Source organism: Martes martes, assembly GCF_963455335.1.
Source record: "Martes martes genome assembly, chromosome: 1".
NCBI lineage: Eukaryota > Metazoa > Chordata > Mammalia > Carnivora > Mustelidae > Martes > Martes martes.
This window is the reverse complement of record NC_137888.1, coordinates 3,154,438-3,173,708: the sequence shown is the minus strand read 5'-3', so window position 1 is coordinate 3,173,708 and position 19,271 is coordinate 3,154,438. Positions and strand designations below refer to the sequence as shown.

Below are 19,271 nucleotides of genomic sequence, written 5' to 3'. Positions count from 1 at the left end.
CAAATAAATAAATCTAAATAAACAAATAAATAAATCTAAATAAGTTAATTAATTAATTAATTCATAAGCGGGTCCCCAGAACTGGTTCGTCATTGGGTGGGGAGGACGGCCGGCCTCCTCGGGCATCTGGCCTGGCATCCCCCCTTCCTCGGGCCCCCGAGGCCCCCAGAACTTCGCTGCCCCTCGCCTCAGGGATACACCTCTCTCAAGTCCTTCTAGAATCAGACCCCGAACTTCCCGGCCACGTGCTCATTCTCCTACTTGGCAATCCAGGCAGCTGCAGACCCCGCACCTGCCCCCCACCCTCCTCCAGGGCCAGGCGTCTGCCCGACACTGCGCCCTGCCCAGCGGCTCCTGCCCCGTCCTCCCCTCCCGAGACGAGCAGAGGCCCTGCTGTGCCGGGTCAGCAGAGAGAAGCAGAGGAGGGGCACAGGGGAGTCCAGCAGCAGGTCCCCCTTTGTGCTGAGGGTATACCCATGCTCCTGCCTGCACGGGGCACAGAACATTCTGGAAGGGCCCACACCAGACCACTAACAGTCGTCTGCCCCATGGGATCAGAGGACAGAGGTGGGACTCCCAACTCCAGAAAATGTGGATTATAGCTGGTTATCACTTCGTGTGTGTGCTTTATTTTGTATACTTCTGTGGACACACACACAAGCACTTGTAGTTACCGTCCTGGGTTTATATGTGTAGTTTTAGGTGTCCGGGCACTATTTCCCCCAATTAATTTTTCTTCCTTTATTGTCCTCAGTTTGTGCTGCTTCCTCCCACCATTCCATGTTGCTTTCTGAAACCCGGAGCTCCTGTGGGTCTGTCGTTTAGGATTTGGTGACTCCCCACATTGGCTTCTTGGGTCCTGCCCACCTCCCCACCCCCCAGGCATTTGCTGAGAACCGGGGGGAGGGGGGCATTTAGGTGGTACAGAGCCATCCAGCACATGTCACAGAAAGCCCCTCGCAGGAACGTGGAAATGGGCGTTAAGGCTGGTGTAGCTCAGGGACGGGGACGAGTGGCGTCCGCGTGTCTGTCTTCCACATTGGCTGCTGGGGTGTGCTCAGTAAATATTTGCTTAAGGAAAAATTCTGAGAGTTCTTTCAACCAAAATATGTTTGGACGGAGATGTCTGATGAGGTTTTACTATTGAAAACCCTTAAACATCGTGTATCTTTCCAAGTAAGTTGGAATAGAGTAGAGTTTCAATTTTCTGATGGAAAAACACCCCATGTTTTGAACCGCTTTGCCAAGTTGTTCAAGCAAATTGCCGTAAGAAGGTGCGGGCTCGTTTCTCGCTGAGGCTGCTGGGATGTGCCTCACGTTTGCTGTCCCCTCTCTCCTAGGGCACGCACAAAAGTCTCAAGGGAAACTCGCACGCCCTCGCCACTGTGACCGCCATCATCGACGGGACCGGCTCTGTAGGTGCGTGAGTGTTTTTAGCTCTAAGAGTTCATCGTGGTCATGGGGGAAACCACACTGTCCATCTTGTCACATCCTGATTAGCCAGATGCCAAGGATTCTAGATGTTTCGGTAATATTAGGGTGGGCTGGCCTTTTTTTTTTTTTTTTAACTGCATGAAACACTCTTTACGCTGTTGTTATAATGCTTATTCTAAAAGAAAGATGATTATTGGGGCACCTGGCTGGCTCCATCGGTAGAACATGCCACTTTTGATCTCAGGGTTGTGAGTTCAAGTCCAACATTGGGCATAAACTTTACTTTAAAAACAAATAAATAAAATTCAAAAAAAGATATTATTTTTCAAGAATCAGAGATTATTTTTAGTTTGATGGTATCATCGTGCTAGTAAAAGTATCTTCTTTTGTCTACAAATGAGTGGAACACTGTAATTTAAAAAAGGAAAGGTTGATACGGGATTTGGGCATCAGAGTCTTATAAATGGCAGAGTCCAGAAGAAAGAGCTGTGCGACACGGCGGTTCTCTGCAGACACAGGGAGGACATCAGCAAAGACTTCCAGGAGGTCCCCTTACTTAGCTGATTTGACAGAGGAAACTTAATTCAAAATTTAATCCCAATACACAATACGTGTATAAAATCTAACTTGGCAAAACGGGAAATATCTCTCAGGTCATAAATGTGGTGCTCACATGCACTCGATGATTTGCTAATAATTTTTATGAATGGAAAAATACAGGACTCAGAGTCACTTAAAGCTCCGTTAGTCTTTCAGCAGAGTTGCTAATTCACGTTAATAATTGATGATAAAAACCAGCCAAGGGAAATTTGATGAATGCAGTTGCCGCAGTTCAGATAATTGTTATCGACAAGTTTAGATAATGAAAAGGGAGCTCTTAACAGTTGTTACTGTGAAAAACTGATGTTTTCTGCCACCAAACCAGGCATGCACACAGATGGTAGGAGTGCGGCAAGTGGGGAGGACCGTGGGTGGGAGGGTGAGGACAGGGTCCCCATGTTTGGCCTTTTACAAACATGAACAGATCCGAAGTGTGCGCGACCTGGGGGACATGGGCGTGGAGGTGTGTGTCCGCTGGTCGGATGGCCGCAGAGGAAGGACGGGCACGGGACTGGCTGCAAGTACTTTCCCTCCGTGTGAAAGAACACGTGCTCAGGTTTTCACCAAAGTCAGCTGCTGGCACACTGTGGCTGTGGGCCACTGGTCCCTGTTTATCCCTCCCGTTCAAGACGGACAGAATCTTAACCAAGTACAAACGGCAGAACACTCACAGGTCCCCAGGCACACAAGAGTCTGGCGTTACCAGCCTTGTTATGGTTCTTTTTTTTTAAAGAGGCTCTTTTTTTTTTTTTTTTTTTAAGATTCACTTTATTTATTAGAGAGAGAGCATGGTGGGGGAGGGAGAAGCAGAGGGAGAAGCAGACTCCCCGCTGAGCAGGGAGCCCAATGTGGGGCTCGATCCCATGACCCATGAGATCATGACCTGAGCCGAAACCAAGAGTCGGACACTTAACCAGCCGAGCCCCCCAGGCGCCCCTCGTTACGGTGCTTGAAGAGCGTCCAGCGGCATCCTCTGGAGGAAAGAAAGGTGGCAAAATGAGCAGGTCACTCACTCACAGACTGGCAGGGGGAACCGAGCCAGCGGCAAGCGTGTTCTTCCCGACAAGTTAGCAGGCTGCCGTCAACATTCTTGACCTTTCTCGAGCCTTCCGGCCAGGAGCACATGCGCTGTGACTGTCCCCTGTCAGGGACCCTGCCCCGCACCAGGCACCTGCGGTCCTACGCTGGTCCCTCTCCAGACGTGGGGAGCTGAAGCTCGGAAGGTCGGCTGCTGCGGCGCCCACGGCTACCCAGGAGGATCTCGGGGGGGCATCCTGGTGTCACCTGCTGCCCCAGGCTCCCGCAGGAGGGGGGCTGTGAGAGAGAGGACTCGCTAGATGAGGAGGGACACCTGGGCACCTAGGACAGTCTCACAGCAGTCAACGCAAGCTCTTGCCAGACGCAGGCGGCTCGGCAAGCACAGGGTTCCTCCTGAGCTGGGCTGTCCTTCCGCACCGGTGTAGGACCCTGAGGATTTTCTCTTGGCGGCGCCCGCCGCCCTGTGTGTAGCTGGATCGAGACAGCCGCCGTCCACTGCTGGACGCCCACTGCTGTCTTACTAACGCGGAGCCTGAAGTCCTTCCCGCCTCCAGTGTTGGCGGCCCCTCCTCTTCTGTTTCGGGGCACGCGTTTCCCCTATTGCTGTCTCTTTTTAATTCTTGGAAAACTGATTCATCAGAGGTTAACCTTTCTGGGTTAATTCTTCCATTTTTTTTTCTTTTTTCCCTCTCTCCTGTCTTTTTCTCTTTTCTCTGCTTTCTCAAAGCTGTTCTTGACTTGACTTTCCAACCTTGTCTTTGGTTGCCGTAATGTTAACATTCATTAGTGTTTTTCTGCCCTTTTCATGCATCCCATTTTCTGTGGGTTTTTTTTTTTTCCAGTTTTATATCTTTATTGGACAATCAGTGATTAGTTCTCATTCCACACATTTTGGAAATTTTGGAGATTTTGATAACCGACGTAGAGAGCTTTCTCGAGAATCATCTTGTTACACTTCCTGGACAGCCGCACACGGACACAGTGTGGAACGTTCCTTATCCCTTTGACCAGACAGCGTGGTTGAGTCTGGTGTCAGTGTGCACATCTGGAGTTCCCGTCTCCTTCACGGCAAATTTCCAGATCTTTCTGTGTGCCCAAGGGGCACGCATCTCGGAACGCACTCCGTGGACGTGCTTGTGAACGTTGACGGTGTGTTCTCTGATCACTGTGGCATTGAAGGCAGAATGGCCCTGGTCGCCACCCTTCTCTGTGGGAGCCATCGTGCAGCGCCTCGTTGGAAGGAAGGACGTGAGGTGCTGTGGGAGAGGGAGAGCCTAGTGCATCCCGTTCTTGGATGCAGCATGTGTTAGACTGAATCGTGTAATTGCTGATACCAGTTTTCAGGTATAAACGTGAGAATATCGTATGGCCCAACTTGATTTTCTGTCCATTTTCTGAGGGTATTATGGTTTTCTGGGCATTTTAGCCTCCCCAGTTTGCTTGTTTCCTCTAAGTTGCCTTCCTCCCTGCTTGTTTGGGCTTTCCTGAGACCCAGATGAATCTGGCCAGCCCTTCACATGTTCGTATTTAAGACCGAGCCACCAAGCACTTCCTAGAAGCCCTTTGTGCGTGGGATGGCATATCAGCCACTGGTCTTCACGGTCACGGGATCAGACTGGAATCTGGAGGAGGAGAGCCCCAGTGCCCGCTGGGGTGTGGGCCTTGGGACAGCCTCCCATCACTGTGGGGGGGGAGGGCTGCTCAGTGAAGGTGCTAGGCCTTGCCCGCGTTCCCCGACTCAGTCGCTGCCCCATCCCCACCCAAATCCCCGAGCCCAGTGCCTCTGCTCACAGTCTCCAAAGGCTGAGGGGCTGTTCTCTTGTGAAGTGGGGGGGGGGGGGGTGGCCCCTGGAGTGATGCTGAGAAGGAGAAACCTGGGATCAGGAGAGTGGAGGGGCGTATCCAATAATTCTTCATGAAAGATTCTCACCCACAGCCCCCCTTCCCTCGCCTGGCACCCTCCCCTGCCTCGCGTGTGTGGACAGGCCTGGCTACGAGCAAGGAGTCCTCAGGCCGTCTCTTTCCGAGCAAGGAGACTGGAACCCATGCCCTTGTCGTGCCCCTGAAAGTCCGTCCTCCAAGAACGGCGGCTTCTCTCATCTGCCCTTCTCTTTGTGGGCTCGTAATTTGTTAAATTTGTTTGTGGCATATTTTGGTGTTGGGAGGTATAGAAGTGAGCACAGGTGAGCAATCCACTGTGTTTACCGGAAGCTTCTCTGAGACTTAACACACACGATCACTTCTCAGGTAAGAAAGTAGTGAGGGCTGTCTATAAACAGTTGGAACAACATTAGTGCATACAAAGTGGGAAGGACCCCGTACTCCTGCCTCTCGGGGTCAGGTGTCAGGATAACTTGCCGTAAAGTCTTTGTACTTCTTACCGGGCCGAAACGATGACCCAGCCTATGCACGGGTCGTAATCTATTCCCGTCGCTTTTCAGACAGTAAATACCCAAACTGCTGCTGCGTTCTTGGGTATCTTCAGGCATTTTGAGGAGTAGTTGCTCTCTTTCGTTTTTAGAGTCTCTCAAAAATCATTTTGACATAATTTTAGACTTACGTAGAAGTTGCAGAAATGGTACGGAGAATTCCCGTATCCCGCGTCTGCTTCATCACCTTTCCCACGCGCACACACATTTGTAACACACGCACGCGCCCATGTAAGAACATACATACGCGTGTTTGCCCGGACCGCTTGGGGGCAGACTACAGACACGCAGTCCTTCACCAGGCTGTGTATTCGGTGTGCGTTCCCCAAAGATGGAGAGCCCCGGGGTGTACGCCCAGCGCCCTGCTCTCGGAGTGAGGACATCCGCACTGGCACGGTGGCCGCACCTTACTCCTGCCTCGCTACACAGTTACGCACTTAGTACGTGAGCGTCTGTCAGATCGTGCATCAGATTTGGGGCTCTTCCGTAGTTTTTCTTTGGGATTGTTGGACCAAGAGAATGAACGTTTTAGGGTCAATACGAATTTTCAGATTTGTTTCCAGAGACTGGTGGTGCCAGCCACACCCCACCATGCGGGGTACTCGAGGGCTTTCCACCCCACCCAGCCTGAGAGGGAGAAGGAGCTTGTTCTAACGCGTTTTTCATTCACGGAGCGGGAGGTGTTGAGCACCGCGCTGTGTGCGCACGGGGCCTGGGTACGCCTTCCGGAGTCTTCCTCGCACGGCTCACGTGTGTCCGTTTGCCCCTCCCAGGAGCGGCCCTGGGCCCTCTGCTGGCCGGGCTCCTGTCCCCGTCTGGGTGGAACAACGTGTTCTACATGCTGATGTTCGCGGACGCCTGCGCCTTACTGGTGAGTCTCTCTGGTTGTCGACTGCACGCTGGGGACGCTTCTCCCGGGGAGCTGCGGGCCTCGGGGAGGCTTGGCCTGTGCTCGTGATGCGAGGCCTGCCTCTGCGTGGTCGGAGCACACGTCGTGCTGCGCACCTTCGGGCGGGGCGGTAGGGAGGCAGAGAGCAGGGACACCCTGGCATGGGGCCCCGGCCGTGTCGTCCGCCGGCTGTCGTGCGGCTTCCACGGTGGCTGGACGGGCATGCTAACAGCACCCCGAGACAGGACTGCCGAGGGGACTGGAGGAGATGGCAGGCCGAGACCCACCTCCCGCACGGCAAGTCCCCCTCGCCCCAGTGCCCCCGCGTCCAGCAGCCCCGTACGGAAGCAGCCCGACTCCCACCACCCAGAGGGTGGGAAAGAGGAGCAGAGGCTGCGGGGACAGGCACCGAGACTCGGCGGTGCTGCAGGACAGCCAGGACCCGGCCCGAGTCAGAGGCGTGCAGCGCGCCCCTGACAGTGGCTGGTGGGCAGAGAGTCCCCGCCCGGAAGCCCCGCGCCTCCGCTCGCTTCCCCGGAAAACAGCTGCCACGGATCCCAGTAAGGGCAAGTTGGGGATTTGGATCCCAGTAAGGGCAAGTTGGGGATTTGGAAATCTCAGCTCCATCGATCACACGAAGGCTCTGAGTTTACACTCCAGGGCTCCCGGTTTCAGACAGAATCCAGTGCCAACATTCAACTCGGGCCTGTTGGGTTTGAAGACTCTGCTTCTCGGAGCGTTTGTTTCTGTCGGTGCCCAAGAGTTTTGGCTACATCAGCATCCCCAGATCATTTCAGCTCAGTGGCGGTGAGACTCCCATCAGGGAGGGCCGTTCGAGGACCGGAAACTCTCCTTCGCCAATGCTGAGAGCACATCCGTTCCTTCTAGATGCCCAGCAGCCCCGAGGAGAGGCAGGGTGTCCACAGGACCCACGGCATCGAGACAGCATAGACGAGTACCGAGGTCCTGGGTGGAGCTGTGAGCTAGTCGCCCGCTCAGGAACGGGGGGACCGCTGGGGAGAGGACAGGAGAGGGGACAGGAGGTGTCGTGCTGGGCTCCAGCAGGCGGCTCACCAGCAACACGGTCTCGTGGGTCCGAGAAGACGAGGACCAGACGGACGTACAGCAAGCAGCCGAGACGCCACGAGAGCTGTCTAGGGAGGAATGGAGCCCGTGGGCACAGACGGCGAGCTCGGCGAGCAGACAGTGCCAAGTCCGAGGGCAGCTTGGACGGCGAGGTGGAGGCTCGGTTGGAGGGAGACCATGCACAGAACGGAGCGCACACGGGTGGTCTGCTCTGAGCCCCTGGGTGGGATCTAGAGACCGGGAGGTGGGGCACGGCGCCGGCTGGGCAGCCACAGAGCGTGCAGACCGACGTCTCTCGGCTCCAGAAGGACAGAGACAAGAACGTGAACATACCCGCAGGCAGAAAATAGCCGGAAGGAAGCTGGACCAGCCCAGCGAGACGAGCGGTGTCAGGAGATGAGCCACCCTGCAGCGGGGGCCGGCGGTGCGGGGGTGGGTGTGAACTCGGGACGCATCAATCGTGTGTCTGCTGGACCCCGCCCGTCTGAGGCTGAGGAGCTCGGCAGCCCAGGCAGGTCACCCGGCGGGGTCAGATCCAGGCACCCTGCAGGACTGTCCGGGGAACGAGATCGTGATGGCTGTGCCGTCACATGTGTGGTCTTATACCTGCGGACGCATGTCACGGGGGCTCCAGGCGGCTGGTGTCGCCTGCAGACAAGGCACTTCGTCACCTTTGACCTTCAGCCCCCGTCCGCACTGTTCCGTGTCACATAATGCACCCGTCGTCTTCCTCCCTTCTCTGCCCTCCTCTCCGTCTTCCTCTCCCTCCCCTCCCCTCCCGCCATCTGTGTCGTGTAACCAGAGGCTCCTCCTTCGCACGTGGGCTTCGGTGGCACGTGCAGCGATCCGGTTCCAGCTCCCACAGAGCAGGTGGATGCTGGTGAGCTGGGGGCTCAGCGTCCCAGCTTGCCCAGCAGAAATGTCACTGTCACCGCCAGCCCCGTACTGAGCGCCTGACGCACCCCCTGCATTCCCACTCCAAGCGCATGCGCACGACTTGAGGGACAAAGAGAGCAGCCGGCCCGTGCTTCTCTGTGGGGGACACACCTGTTCTTTTCAGCCTGATCTCGTGGCATACGAGTGACTTCGAGCTCCTGCTGGAAACTCAAGCCTCAGAGACAAAAGTGTCCCTGCCCCCTAGAGCTCCAACCTGAGCCGGGTCCGGCGGAGCCACGTGGGTTTTCAGCCTGTGCTGGGCTTCTCCCAGCCTGCCGTCCCTCCGGGCCCGAGGCCATCTGCCGCCTTAGAAGAGGCGGGGACCCCCAAAACCAGGCCCTGCACACGGGGCCCTCCTGTGGGGCTGCTGCCGGCGCGCAGAAAGACCAGACCCACGGCCGCCAACAACAAAGCCCGTTCGCTGGTGTCCTGCTTTGCCATTAGTCCGGCTCTGGAAAGTGACTCAGCCCTGTGAGCGGGAGGGAGCTCGAGGGAATGGTGGCAGGTGACGCAGAGCTGTCCCTGGTTTATTCCCGCAGCCTCCCCGGAGGCCACAAGCGAGGGTCCCGGCAGAGCCAGGTGCCCCCCCAGAAGCTTCCCGATAAGATGCGGCTGTTCCAGAGATGACCTGGCCAGCCTCCTGGTGCCGGGGCCCAGGAGATGCTCACTGGGCTTTCAGGGTCACCTGCACGGCTCTCCAGTACCCCCCCCCCAGTGTCTCCACCATCGTGGGTCACCTTGTCTTTCTTCTGTTTCTGATTTGGGTATCTTATGATTGGACTCATTTCATTTTAAACGTTACTTGATCCCAGAAACGTTAGGCTGAACTCTGTCCTGACAGCCTTGGCTCCAGGAGCGCGGCATCCGTGGGCCTCTGAGTCCTTTCTGTCCTGAAGGAGCCTCAGAGTCCCCACGGGGCCGCCTCTGCGGACACAGGCTCCCTGCCCGCAGTAACCACCTCTCCTCTTCGTTTGGGTGCAGTTCCTGATCCGCCTCATTCACAAGGAGCTGAGCTGCCCGGGGTCTGCGGCCGGGGACCAAGTTCTGTAAGTGCCCCCCGCTCCCGACTTCCCCGCGGCAGGTCAGAAGCCGCTCTGGTGAACCCACCCGCTATCCCTGGCTTTGCACATCTCGTTCACTGACCCTGACTTTGCACGTCTCATTCATGCTCATTTTTCGCAATGTTGGGGTGGCAGTGGCGGTCATCTCTCCCCAAAATCTGGGAAAAACATCAGGGAAATTGCCTTCTTTGTTGTCTTGGAGCTGCAGCTTTGTGACGGAGATAGTCCCGGCTGCGGGTGTCCTGCTCTCACTCCTGTCTTCCATCCTCTGTCCCCCGGGGCTGCCCCCTCCATGTGGCTTTGGAGACCCCGCCGGGAGGGAGAAAAACTGGCTCTGCAGGGTTTGCACATCCAGCCCAGATGCAGCGTCTGGCCTGTGACCGTCGCTGGCCGTGTCACCAGCTGCCCTTTTGTCCTCTTCCAGGTTCAAGGAACACTGACCCCTCAAGTCCCCTGGAGGGAGGCTGGGCCTGTCCTTCACACACTGTCAAGGAAAAGTTCAAATAAAGGATCCTGTGTTGGAAAGAATGGTTTACCCTTGCCTTTTGCACACACACCTGGAAAAGACACAAAAGCCACCCTGAGAAGTCCGGGTCCTATTTCGGGCGAGCCGTGGGACTCACGACGGCGACGAGGAGGTGCGGGAAGTGCTGTGTCCACAGCGGAGCCTGGGATGCACTGCGGGACAGGCGGGCACCCCGGCAGCTGCTCGGGACTGGCGGGGGTTGCTCGGGAGCCGGGGTGTCTCAGGTGTCTCGGTCTGGAATGTGAGAGCGGGCGAGTGCCGCGCCGGCGGGGACCGGATCCCGCAGCGGGTGCCCGAATGCAGCCAGCGCAGAGCCCAGCCTCTGGGAGGACAGAGGAAGCCGATGCCTGGATCAGACACCAAGACGGAACTCAGAGCCGTCCCAGCACCCAGAGGACTGTTGCAGCATCTCCTCCTGCTCTGTGGGTCCGAGCTCTAGCCGGCGGGAAGCGAGCAGCCGTGAAGCTGTCCAGAGGCCCCAGGAGTGCCGGCCGGGACACCCGGACACGTCTGGGGTCCGAGCTCCGAGGCTGCCGCTGCCGCTGTCCCTGCGGGTCTCGGGGATGACGTGGCTGGGGCGGGCGGGCACCCAGACACCCAGGACTGTCTCTAGTGACGTAGCACCGGTGTGGGCTTATTTATTGAGGACGTGGTATGTGTTCTAGAAGTTTTAGAAACATAAATGGCATTTTTATTTATTGAGACCACCTGACCCTCCTCCGGCCACTTGTCCCACTTGTCGCCGGGAAAATACTCATCTGCTCTTTGAAATAAAATAGTCTTTTTTAAAAACAGTTCAAGCAGGATGTTGATTGCGTCTGCTCCTGTCTCCACTGTCTGCAAGCGAGAACTCCACACACTGCGTGTTCTTGTTGCCCAGGGTCGGACACCGTCCCGAGTTCTGCGGCTGGAGGCTGGGGCCGTTTCCAGCAAAGCGGCGGCCGCCCTGCTCAGGAGCGGGCTGAGCCCAGGCCCCGGCAAACAGAGTCAGGCTATTTTGAAAATCGTGCAATTTAAGGGACATTCCGAGATCTGTCCTCGAGGCACAGGAGGACAGGGCCGCACCAGAAATTGCACGGAGCGGGGCAGGCTCTCGGAGCCTCTCCCCAGGCACGGGCAGTGGGCGCCTTCCCGGTCTGCGTGCCTGGGCCACGGCACAGAGCGCCACAGGCGGGAATCCAGCCCCGTTCCCCACCGTCCCCACGGAGGCTTCCGCTCCGGGCTCTCTGGAGAAGGCCCAGAGAGAGGAGGACTCTCCTGGGGGCCGTCGTCCTCCCCAGACAGGTTCGCTTGTGTAATAACACAAGTCGCTTACACGCTGGAAAGTTGGAGTGGTAACTGGAGTGCGGTTCCTGTAAGCCCGGAGCGGACCGAGCCGTTCCTCCTGCGAGGCTCGCTCCGCTCACGGGGGTCCCTGCCACTCTGGTTCCTTCGGTCGTGTGTCTGCTGTTCACCTCGCGCCCACAGCCTGGGTCGCTCCTTTTTGCCTTCCCTCCCCGTCCTGGGCTTAGGCACCCGCCCCGCCTGGCCCAGGGCCGACGTTCGCTGCGCCCCGGCAGCGTCCCGCTCACCCCGAGGCCTCTGTGCCGGGCGTCCAGCTTCAGCATCGACAACACGGGGAGGGCAGAACCGGACGCAAACGTGCGTTCGCGGCCACGCAGAGAATCCTTCCTAACGACACGCCGGAGCCCGCTGCTCCCTGCCCCGCGGAAGGATCTCCCTGAGGCCTGAACTCGGTCCTATTCCCGGGGAAAGGCCTTTAGTCAACGCCCGCCCCCCCAACCCCCGTTAAAGCACAGCCACCAGCCTGGGTGGTTCGGCCACAGGACGCTTTGGGGTGAGTATTTTTCCCAACTCTGGGGGCCGGGGTATTAGTCTCCACAGCCCACAGAGAAAAGGCCACTCTGCACCCCCCGAGCCTGCAGGGGGAACCCGTCATGCCTTTGAGATGCGGAGTCGACATCGGAAAACGAGGGGTCCGCGCCGCTCTGTGTAAGGCAGTTTAGCTGAGACACGCCGGAGCCACGGACGGAGGACTCGTCCTCACTGTTAAAGGAGAAGGCATCGGTCTGAGCCCAGACGACTCCCTTCTGCTAGTAGCTGGCTGTGCCGCCTGCGGGCTCCTGTTCTCCTGGGAATGTGACTCTGCCCTCCAGGAGTCCTATTCAAACCTGGAAAGAGATTTTCTATTCAAATCTGGGGAGGGGGGAGCGCCCAGGACATCTGAATTGCGAGCTTGTGATGGGCACTGGAGGGGCGAGGGCAGGAGCAGAGCCCTTCCAAGGTAACGCGCCGGGGAGCTCCCCCCTCCCAGTCAGAAATCAGAACCGCCTCTCCAGCTGCCTAATGAGACCCAGTAAAACAAATTACTAGAAAAAATGCACTGGAACAACACGAGTCTTAATGCCTGTTGGTTTGAACAGACATCGTGCCAATTGCTATAGGGGTTGTAAATGCTTCCTCGGGTCTCTCTGTGGGGAACTTTCACAGTCGGTGGCCGGCAGTGGCCCCGAGCCCAGCCCAGCAGGTGGCCGTGTGCTGGGTGCTGGCAGGGGTGCTGACCAGGGTGCCAGGGTCAGGCGCGTGGCGTGGAGGCTGTGGGTGCAGTGCACGGGGGATGCTGTGAATTCCTCACGGAGTGTCACATGGAGTGTCCCCAAGAAACCGCAGCGGCCTGACTCCTGGGGCACCCCCGGGCCTGCCAGGCTGTGTCTCTCCAACCAGGGCCAAGACTACATGAAAACGTGGGCCCTTTGCTCAAAACCCAGGGAAAGGTCCTGTTCAAGGTACTAAAACTCCTTTCTTCGGCTCTAGGAGGTGGTAGGGGCGGTGGGAGGTGGGATCGTGGGGACAAGTGGGGAGCAGCTGGGCTCCGGTCCCCCAGCACCTGCTCCGCTGTCCCACTGACACTCCGCCCAGACAGAACGGAGACTGATGGGGGGGTGGGCTGGTCCTAGCCTTGCCTCTGACTGCGCAGGCCAGTGTCCGGGGGCAGTGGTGGCAGGAAGGTGGGGGTGTGCTCCCTCGGTCTCCCCTTCCCTGGGGGTCCTGCCTTGATACCATGCAGCAAGTTCAGGTCCTGTGCCACCCCGTGAGCTTTCTTTCCAGCATGTTCCACATCCTTCTCCCACCGACGGTTAGTCTCCAGGCTCTGAGCTGGTCCTTCAAAGCCCGGCCGTCAGGCTCCAGACAGTCAGCCCCCTTCCCTGACTGTTCACCAGCCAGCGTGGGGTCACGGCCACCGAAGGCTCGTCCTTTGTGTGTTTGGGGCTGCCGGCCCTGTTCCTGTCCCCGTCCCCAGACCCGTCCCCCTGCAGCGCAGAGCTGCTGGCTAACGCGGGGACACCTCACCGAGTCCTTGCGAGAGCAGAGGTCTGCACGCCGCGGGAACCTTCCCGGGAACACGTTCCTGACGAGGGAGCCGGGCTCCATCAGGCCCCGGACACCAGGGAGGAGCCGCACGCGTCACAAACGGAAGCGGGTGAGTCCCCGTCCCAGCCGACCGCCCCATGACGGGGCAGGAGCATCCCCTTCACGCTCATACCCGGGACCACGTGGGTCCCTCAGAGAGCCCTGTCCCTGCCGAGCCGACCCCTGAGGAGGCGGGCAGGGGCGGGGCTGGCGGGCTCAGTCGTCCTGGAGGGCAGGGGCGGGGCTGGGCAGCACCTCAGTTTGTTAATGCCCCAGAGGGCCCTGCCTCGGTTTGAAGTTCTAACCTGAGGCCTGAATCAGACACTGTGTGACCTGTCAGAGCTCATGCGACCTGCCCCCGAAGGCATTTCGGGTGGATGGGCCCCGAGTGGAGGCACAGAGAGGTCGCCTGTGCGCACGGCCTGAAGCGGGTCAGGGTCTCCGGCCGCGGCGTCCACACGGCTCGCTGATCGGCTTCGAGTCCAGCAGAAGGAGCGGCTTGTGCACTGGCCCCAAGAGCTTCCTTAGTATATTTTGAGACGAGGTGAGAGTCACGTAACACCACAAAGTGTGTCCTTTGGTGGCTTTCGGAGCCCAGATGTTGTGCGACCACAGCTCTCAAGTCTCAGAGCTCGTCACCCCCCTGGGCCCCCGGTGGTCACACCCCAGCCCTCCTCCCCCAAGCCCTTCACATTTAAAATGAAGGTTTCCTAATGGATTGGCTCCAGGGCCCCTTTTAGCCCCCAAATTCTGGAGCCAAGTGTCTGCAGACTAGCACTTCCTCTATTCAGCGGCGAATTCATTCACTCGTTAAACAGACATTAGGAAGAAACCGGTGGGCGTGGAAGCGTGGTGTCCCATCACACTGTCCCCGCTCCTCTGAGAAGCCTCGCAGGGGACCGTGGTCTGGGTCTGCTGACCCCGGAAGACCCCCCCGAGCCGTCGCTGTCCCCAGAACCGAGTCCCACATGGGCCACGAGCAGCTCTGGTTTCTCCCTCCCACACCCACCAGCCTTCGCGTGGCTTCATTCCCCCCAGCCACACCGCCCCTGGCACCAAAGCGCCCATCGAGGCTGCTGTGCACGGGGGCGGGAGGGACACGCGCACGGAGGCTGCACTTTGCCCCGACTTCCTGGGAGCCCGACGCGCCGAGTCGCACAGCACACTGTTTCCCGGCACGTTCGGGGTGGAGACGCTGGCCAAGAGCGGAAGGCGGCTCCGTCCAGACCAGCTCCGTGAAGCCATAAATTCTCAGATCCCTCCTATGCCCGCACCCACGGCCTGCGATTTCCAGCCCATCCGAAGGGTCTTCACGAGTTCCGCCCATGGGAACCGCGAAGAACGGCGAGTGGGCAGGAACAGCGCCGTGCAAGCCCACACACAGCCTCTCGGTGCACGCACGTGTACGTGTGCACGCCCCCACCCCCTCCCGGGCCGAGGCCCCAACACAGTGGTCCTAAACCTGCTTTCCCCTCTTTTCACCGGATTTTACTTATCGGTGATCTCCCGGGAGCGCCAGACGGCTCGCAGTCAGGGCTGGGACCCGCCGCCACCAGGATTAAACACGGGTCAGTTTAGACTCCTGTTTTATTATTCTGAGTCAGACTAAGCAAACGGCCTAAGACAGGCAGATCATTCTGCCCAAAACATGTCCTGATGCCTGAGAACAGTTGTGACGGACCCTGTGTGGGTTTGCACCGATGACATCACGCAGCGGGGCTTGGGCGGACGCACGAGAAGCAGGAGGCCCGTTTGAAAGGACCGGGGAACTGGTGTTTCCTCTATAGGCTCGGACCCCACAGACAAGTGCATCCTCTCTGCCCTGAGAGCCGGAGCCGGACCCTGGGAGCCCCCGCAGCCTTCACAGACAGGTCACAAATGATAAATTGTGCGGCCTTGGGGCCAGTATCCAGAGCAAGAAATAGAGTATTTCCAGCACCCCAGAAATAGTCCCGGGCCCCTGCCCTTACAAGTGTGCTTTATTGAGCACACGGGTTTGCATGGAGCTCAGCGAGTCTTTCCGTGTGTCTGTGGGTCACGAGGGCTGCTCCCTGCACCATCGTCCTCTCCACAGCAGTGCCCGAGCTCTGGCCCCTGCCCGACGTGCAGACCGCCTTCCAGGCTCCCGCAGTCTGGCTCTCCGGGTCGGTGCAGCTGGGCTGCCCCCCAGGCGGCCGGACCCTAATGCAGGCGTTGCTCAAGGCCCCAGTGGGTGTGTGAGCACCTTCCCGCGGCGGACACCAAGTCCAGAGGTTCCCTTTGATGGGGGGGCCACCGCCTTCACCCCGAAGGCCTTCCGAGCACAACTGAAGTTTCCCTGGAGAACGAGAGATCCTGCCGGTGAATCACAGCATCAGCTCCTGCCCAAGAGTGTGTGTGCGCATGCGTGTGTGTGCATGCATGTGTGTGTGCATGTCTGTGTGTGCGTTGTGTGTGCACATGCACGTGTGAGCATGCATGTCTGTATGTGTGTCTGTGTGTAAGGGTGTGTGTGCACGTGCATGTGTGAGCACGCATGTCTGTGTGTAGGGGTGTTTGCATGCATGTGCGTGCATGTGTGTGTGCATGTGCACATGTGAGCACACGTGTCTGTGTGTGTGTCTGTGTAAGTGTGTGTGTGCGTGTCTGTATGTGTATCTGGTGTGTGTGTGTGCACGTGTGTGTGGTATGCGTGTGTCCCCATCCGTGTGTCCCCCACTGCTTGTTTCTGCGGGAACCCTGACGTAGACAATGTCTCCCTGTATCATCCACGTGTCTGGCCATGAACGTGTCTTATTTTTAGGCTCAGAAGGAGCACTGAAGCTAGCTGTAGACGTACAGGCTTGTAGCAGCGAGCGGAGAGACCCGCTCGGCAGGCCGGCATCGCCCAGGACGGCTGTGTTTGGAGTCCGTGTTTCTGAGACGCGTTCTGAGCCCAGCACCCGCCGCCCCTCCGTGACCTGGGATGTCACCAGCTCTACAAGCTGTCCTTTGGAGTCCTTGTCCTTGAAGCCAAGCCCCGCGAAGACAGCTCCGGGAGCCGGGCGGCAGGATCGCAGACCCGGCGGGTGGGCTGGTGCCGTCCATTCGTCCACACATTCACTCAACACACACGCATTGCCCAGTGCCGAGGGAGTGTGGGGACAGTGACAAGCAGGGTGAGCCAGAGCCGTGCACCCACGGGGCTGCACCCTGGGAGCGGGGAGACCATAGACCACAACCAGCAAGCAAGTGAGCCGAGCCATTGAGGGAGGCCAGCCTCCAGCAGAAACTGGCCGTGGTGAGGGCACAGCAGAGGGCACAGCGTGACCCGAGAGCAGATGGCCTCCCCTGAGGAGGGAGAGTTGAGCAGAGAACACAGTGTCCTGATGAGCCGACCCAGGGCGGGCAGCTGGCAGGTAACCGGGATTGGGTTTCTCCAGACACGCTGGGCCCGGGGAGGGGGCCAGAGGGGTGCGGGGAGGGGAAGGGGGGAGTGTGAGGCCCGAGACAGCCCACAGGCTTCGGAGAGGGGGCAGCGGGCCACTGGGCGTGAAGCCCTGGTGGAGGACTGGCCTGCGCAGACGGCGGGGGGGGGGGGGGGGGGGGGCGGCCAGCGGGCCCTGGGCCCAGACACCCTGGTGTGGGCACAGACGTGGGCATGACTGGGCCGAGGCCACTGATGGTGGCCCAGGGGCTGCCCCACGCCTGGGGGCCGGCAGGCACGCTGGGCTGCTCCTGCCACAAAGGCCAGGCCCCGGGGTGTGTTTCCTTTTGTTCTAATACAGCCCAGAATCCCTGCCGCCACGAGAGGGCCCCCGCGCGCTCACAGAAGGACCTGGGGAGGCCAGCCCAGCGTGCCCAGCACCTCCCCTGCAGGAAGTATCCAGGCCCTGTCGGGGGCCCTGCCGTGCCCACTCCCCAGCAAACCCCTCCCATCGCCTCCCTGGGGTGTGGGCCGTTGGCTCCCCTGTCTGCCTGTCCCTTCCAGGGCACAAGAAACCCCCAAAGCCTGCGGGCGGGGAAGGGAGGAGGGGACCAGACGCGGCCAGGCACCTGTGCCGTCCACTCCTCATCCCTCCTCCTAATGAGGAATGAAGGAACTCGGCCCCGGGGAGGTTACCACGCCGAAGCCGGGGTTAGCCTCCAGGGCCCCGGCCTCCCCACGACTTTCTTTCACGGCCTTGCACACTTATCCGGGAACGGCCGGGCTCACGGGAACAGACAAGATCACGTGATGAGCTGCCATGCCCGGCCTCACCCGTGAGCACGGGCTGAGCATCCCCGCGAGGGGAGGGGAGGCCCTCGGTCCCAGGTCCTCCGGCTGCACCGAGAATCAAGCCGGCCTGAGGCGGATACAACAGGAGACAGAAAACAAAATTTTTTCGTGTGCTCTGAAGCCGCGTAATGAAATTAAGAAAAAGAAACCAGCAAGGCGAGCGGGCTCTGCCCTCCTGCACGTAGAGACAATGTATCCGAGAGGCACTGGCAGGACCAAGATAAGTACCTGGGGGCCCTTCGGTAGTGAGGAATTCTAAGCAGAATTTGGGCTGGGGTCGTGAATTAGCAAAAAAAAGTAACGAGTGTTTATACAGCCTCTGGGCTGTCCATGTCCCACTTCTGGTGACAAGGACACGTCCCTTCGTCCTGGGACAGGGAGGGCGCCTTCCACAAGGGGAGATTGACCCCCTGCCTTCAGGGGACAGACGGGGTCTGAGGGTCCCTCCTGCCCGGGCTGGCTCTTAACTAACTTCTATTGAAACTGGTCACTATGCCCAAGCAGCCCGTTTCGGAGTGGTGTGTCCGTGACCCCGACACCTCCTTCCTCTGCTTCCGGCCTTTTCGTTTTCGGTTTATAATACGATATATTTTCAAGCAAATTCTAGATTCTAAATTCTAAATTCGTGTCATTGTGCCCCAAGCCCCTTCCCTGCCTAAGCTGGACACTTACCTCAGTGCTTTGTCACGTGGGAGGGAAGATCACACGTCCTGATCTCCCCCACTGTCCCACGAGGCCATCGGGGACCTCACACGGCAGGTCCCCCAGGATGAGATCTGGGGCGCGCTCGGGCACACTGGTGCTGGGGGACCCAGCCCAGGAGGGGAAGGTGCGGGCCTCCACCCCAGGCGCCCCTACCTCCCCAGCAACCCTGCCCGTGCCAGCTGGACATGACCAGAGGGGAGGGCACATGCGCCCAGGGGGAGCCCGGGGCGCTTGGTCCCCACCCGTCTCCTCAGCGCAGGATTTTATAAATCAAATCGCCTGCTGTCGAAGGGAAGAAAAATGAGTAAGAAACTCAAGTTACCACTAACTTTATTTTTAGAAGCGGCAGGATGAAATGAAAAATGAGGTCTCTAGAATACCAAGTAGGGGAAATGATAAATCGATTCCTCCAAATTATATGAAATGCAAGAAAACCGTCCAAGCGGCAGTGACTCAGAGGAGCCTGGGGGCGGGCTCTGAGCAGGTCCGGGAGCTCCTGGAGGACTTTCAAGTCAATGACAGCTGGGAGGTGTTAACGACACCCTCCAGGACAGAGCCCGTCTCCGCCAGAGCACCCCGGAGCATTTGCAAATGCAGCGTGGGGGGCACGAAGAGTTAGCACCTCGAGGGCTCCCTGGTCCAGCTGGAACAGAAATCCGGGACCCACTCCCGGAACAGGGACCCTGCGTGGGCAGCAGAGGGAGCTCTCCGGGCTCTCAGGCTTGGACAGGTGTGCGCGGGGGCTCGGCTGGCCTGGAGGGCTCAGAGCACGGCTCCCGGGCCCCACTGTGCGCAGCGAGCAGGAGCCAGAGCAGCGGACAGACCACAGAACACTGTCCCGACCGCCGTGGCGCCCCACAGTGGGGCTCGTCCCCCACCCCGGCCACCACATCACCATAGCTGCTCCCCTCGGTCCCTT

At 58.9% G+C, this 19,271-nt stretch overlaps 1 protein-coding gene across 2 annotated transcripts in view; it reads left to right on the top strand.

The window, feature by feature from the left end:
• Window positions 1–10,796, top strand: part of SLC37A1 (solute carrier family 37 member 1) — a 55,025-nt gene extending 44,229 nt beyond the window's left edge. For both annotated transcript variants that reach the window (XM_080803141.1, XM_080803140.1), the window contains exons 16-19: window positions 1,341–1,419; window positions 6,275–6,372; window positions 9,394–9,458; window positions 9,898–10,796. In XM_080803141.1, coding sequence (XP_080659267.1) covers window positions 1,341–1,419; window positions 6,275–6,372; window positions 9,394–9,458; window positions 9,898–9,913 — 258 coding nt within the window. In that variant the 3' untranslated portion in view covers window positions 9,914–10,796. The remainder of the gene's footprint in view (window positions 1–1,340; window positions 1,420–6,274; window positions 6,373–9,393; window positions 9,459–9,897) is intronic.
• The last annotated feature ends 8,475 nt before the right edge of the window (window positions 10,797–19,271 follow it).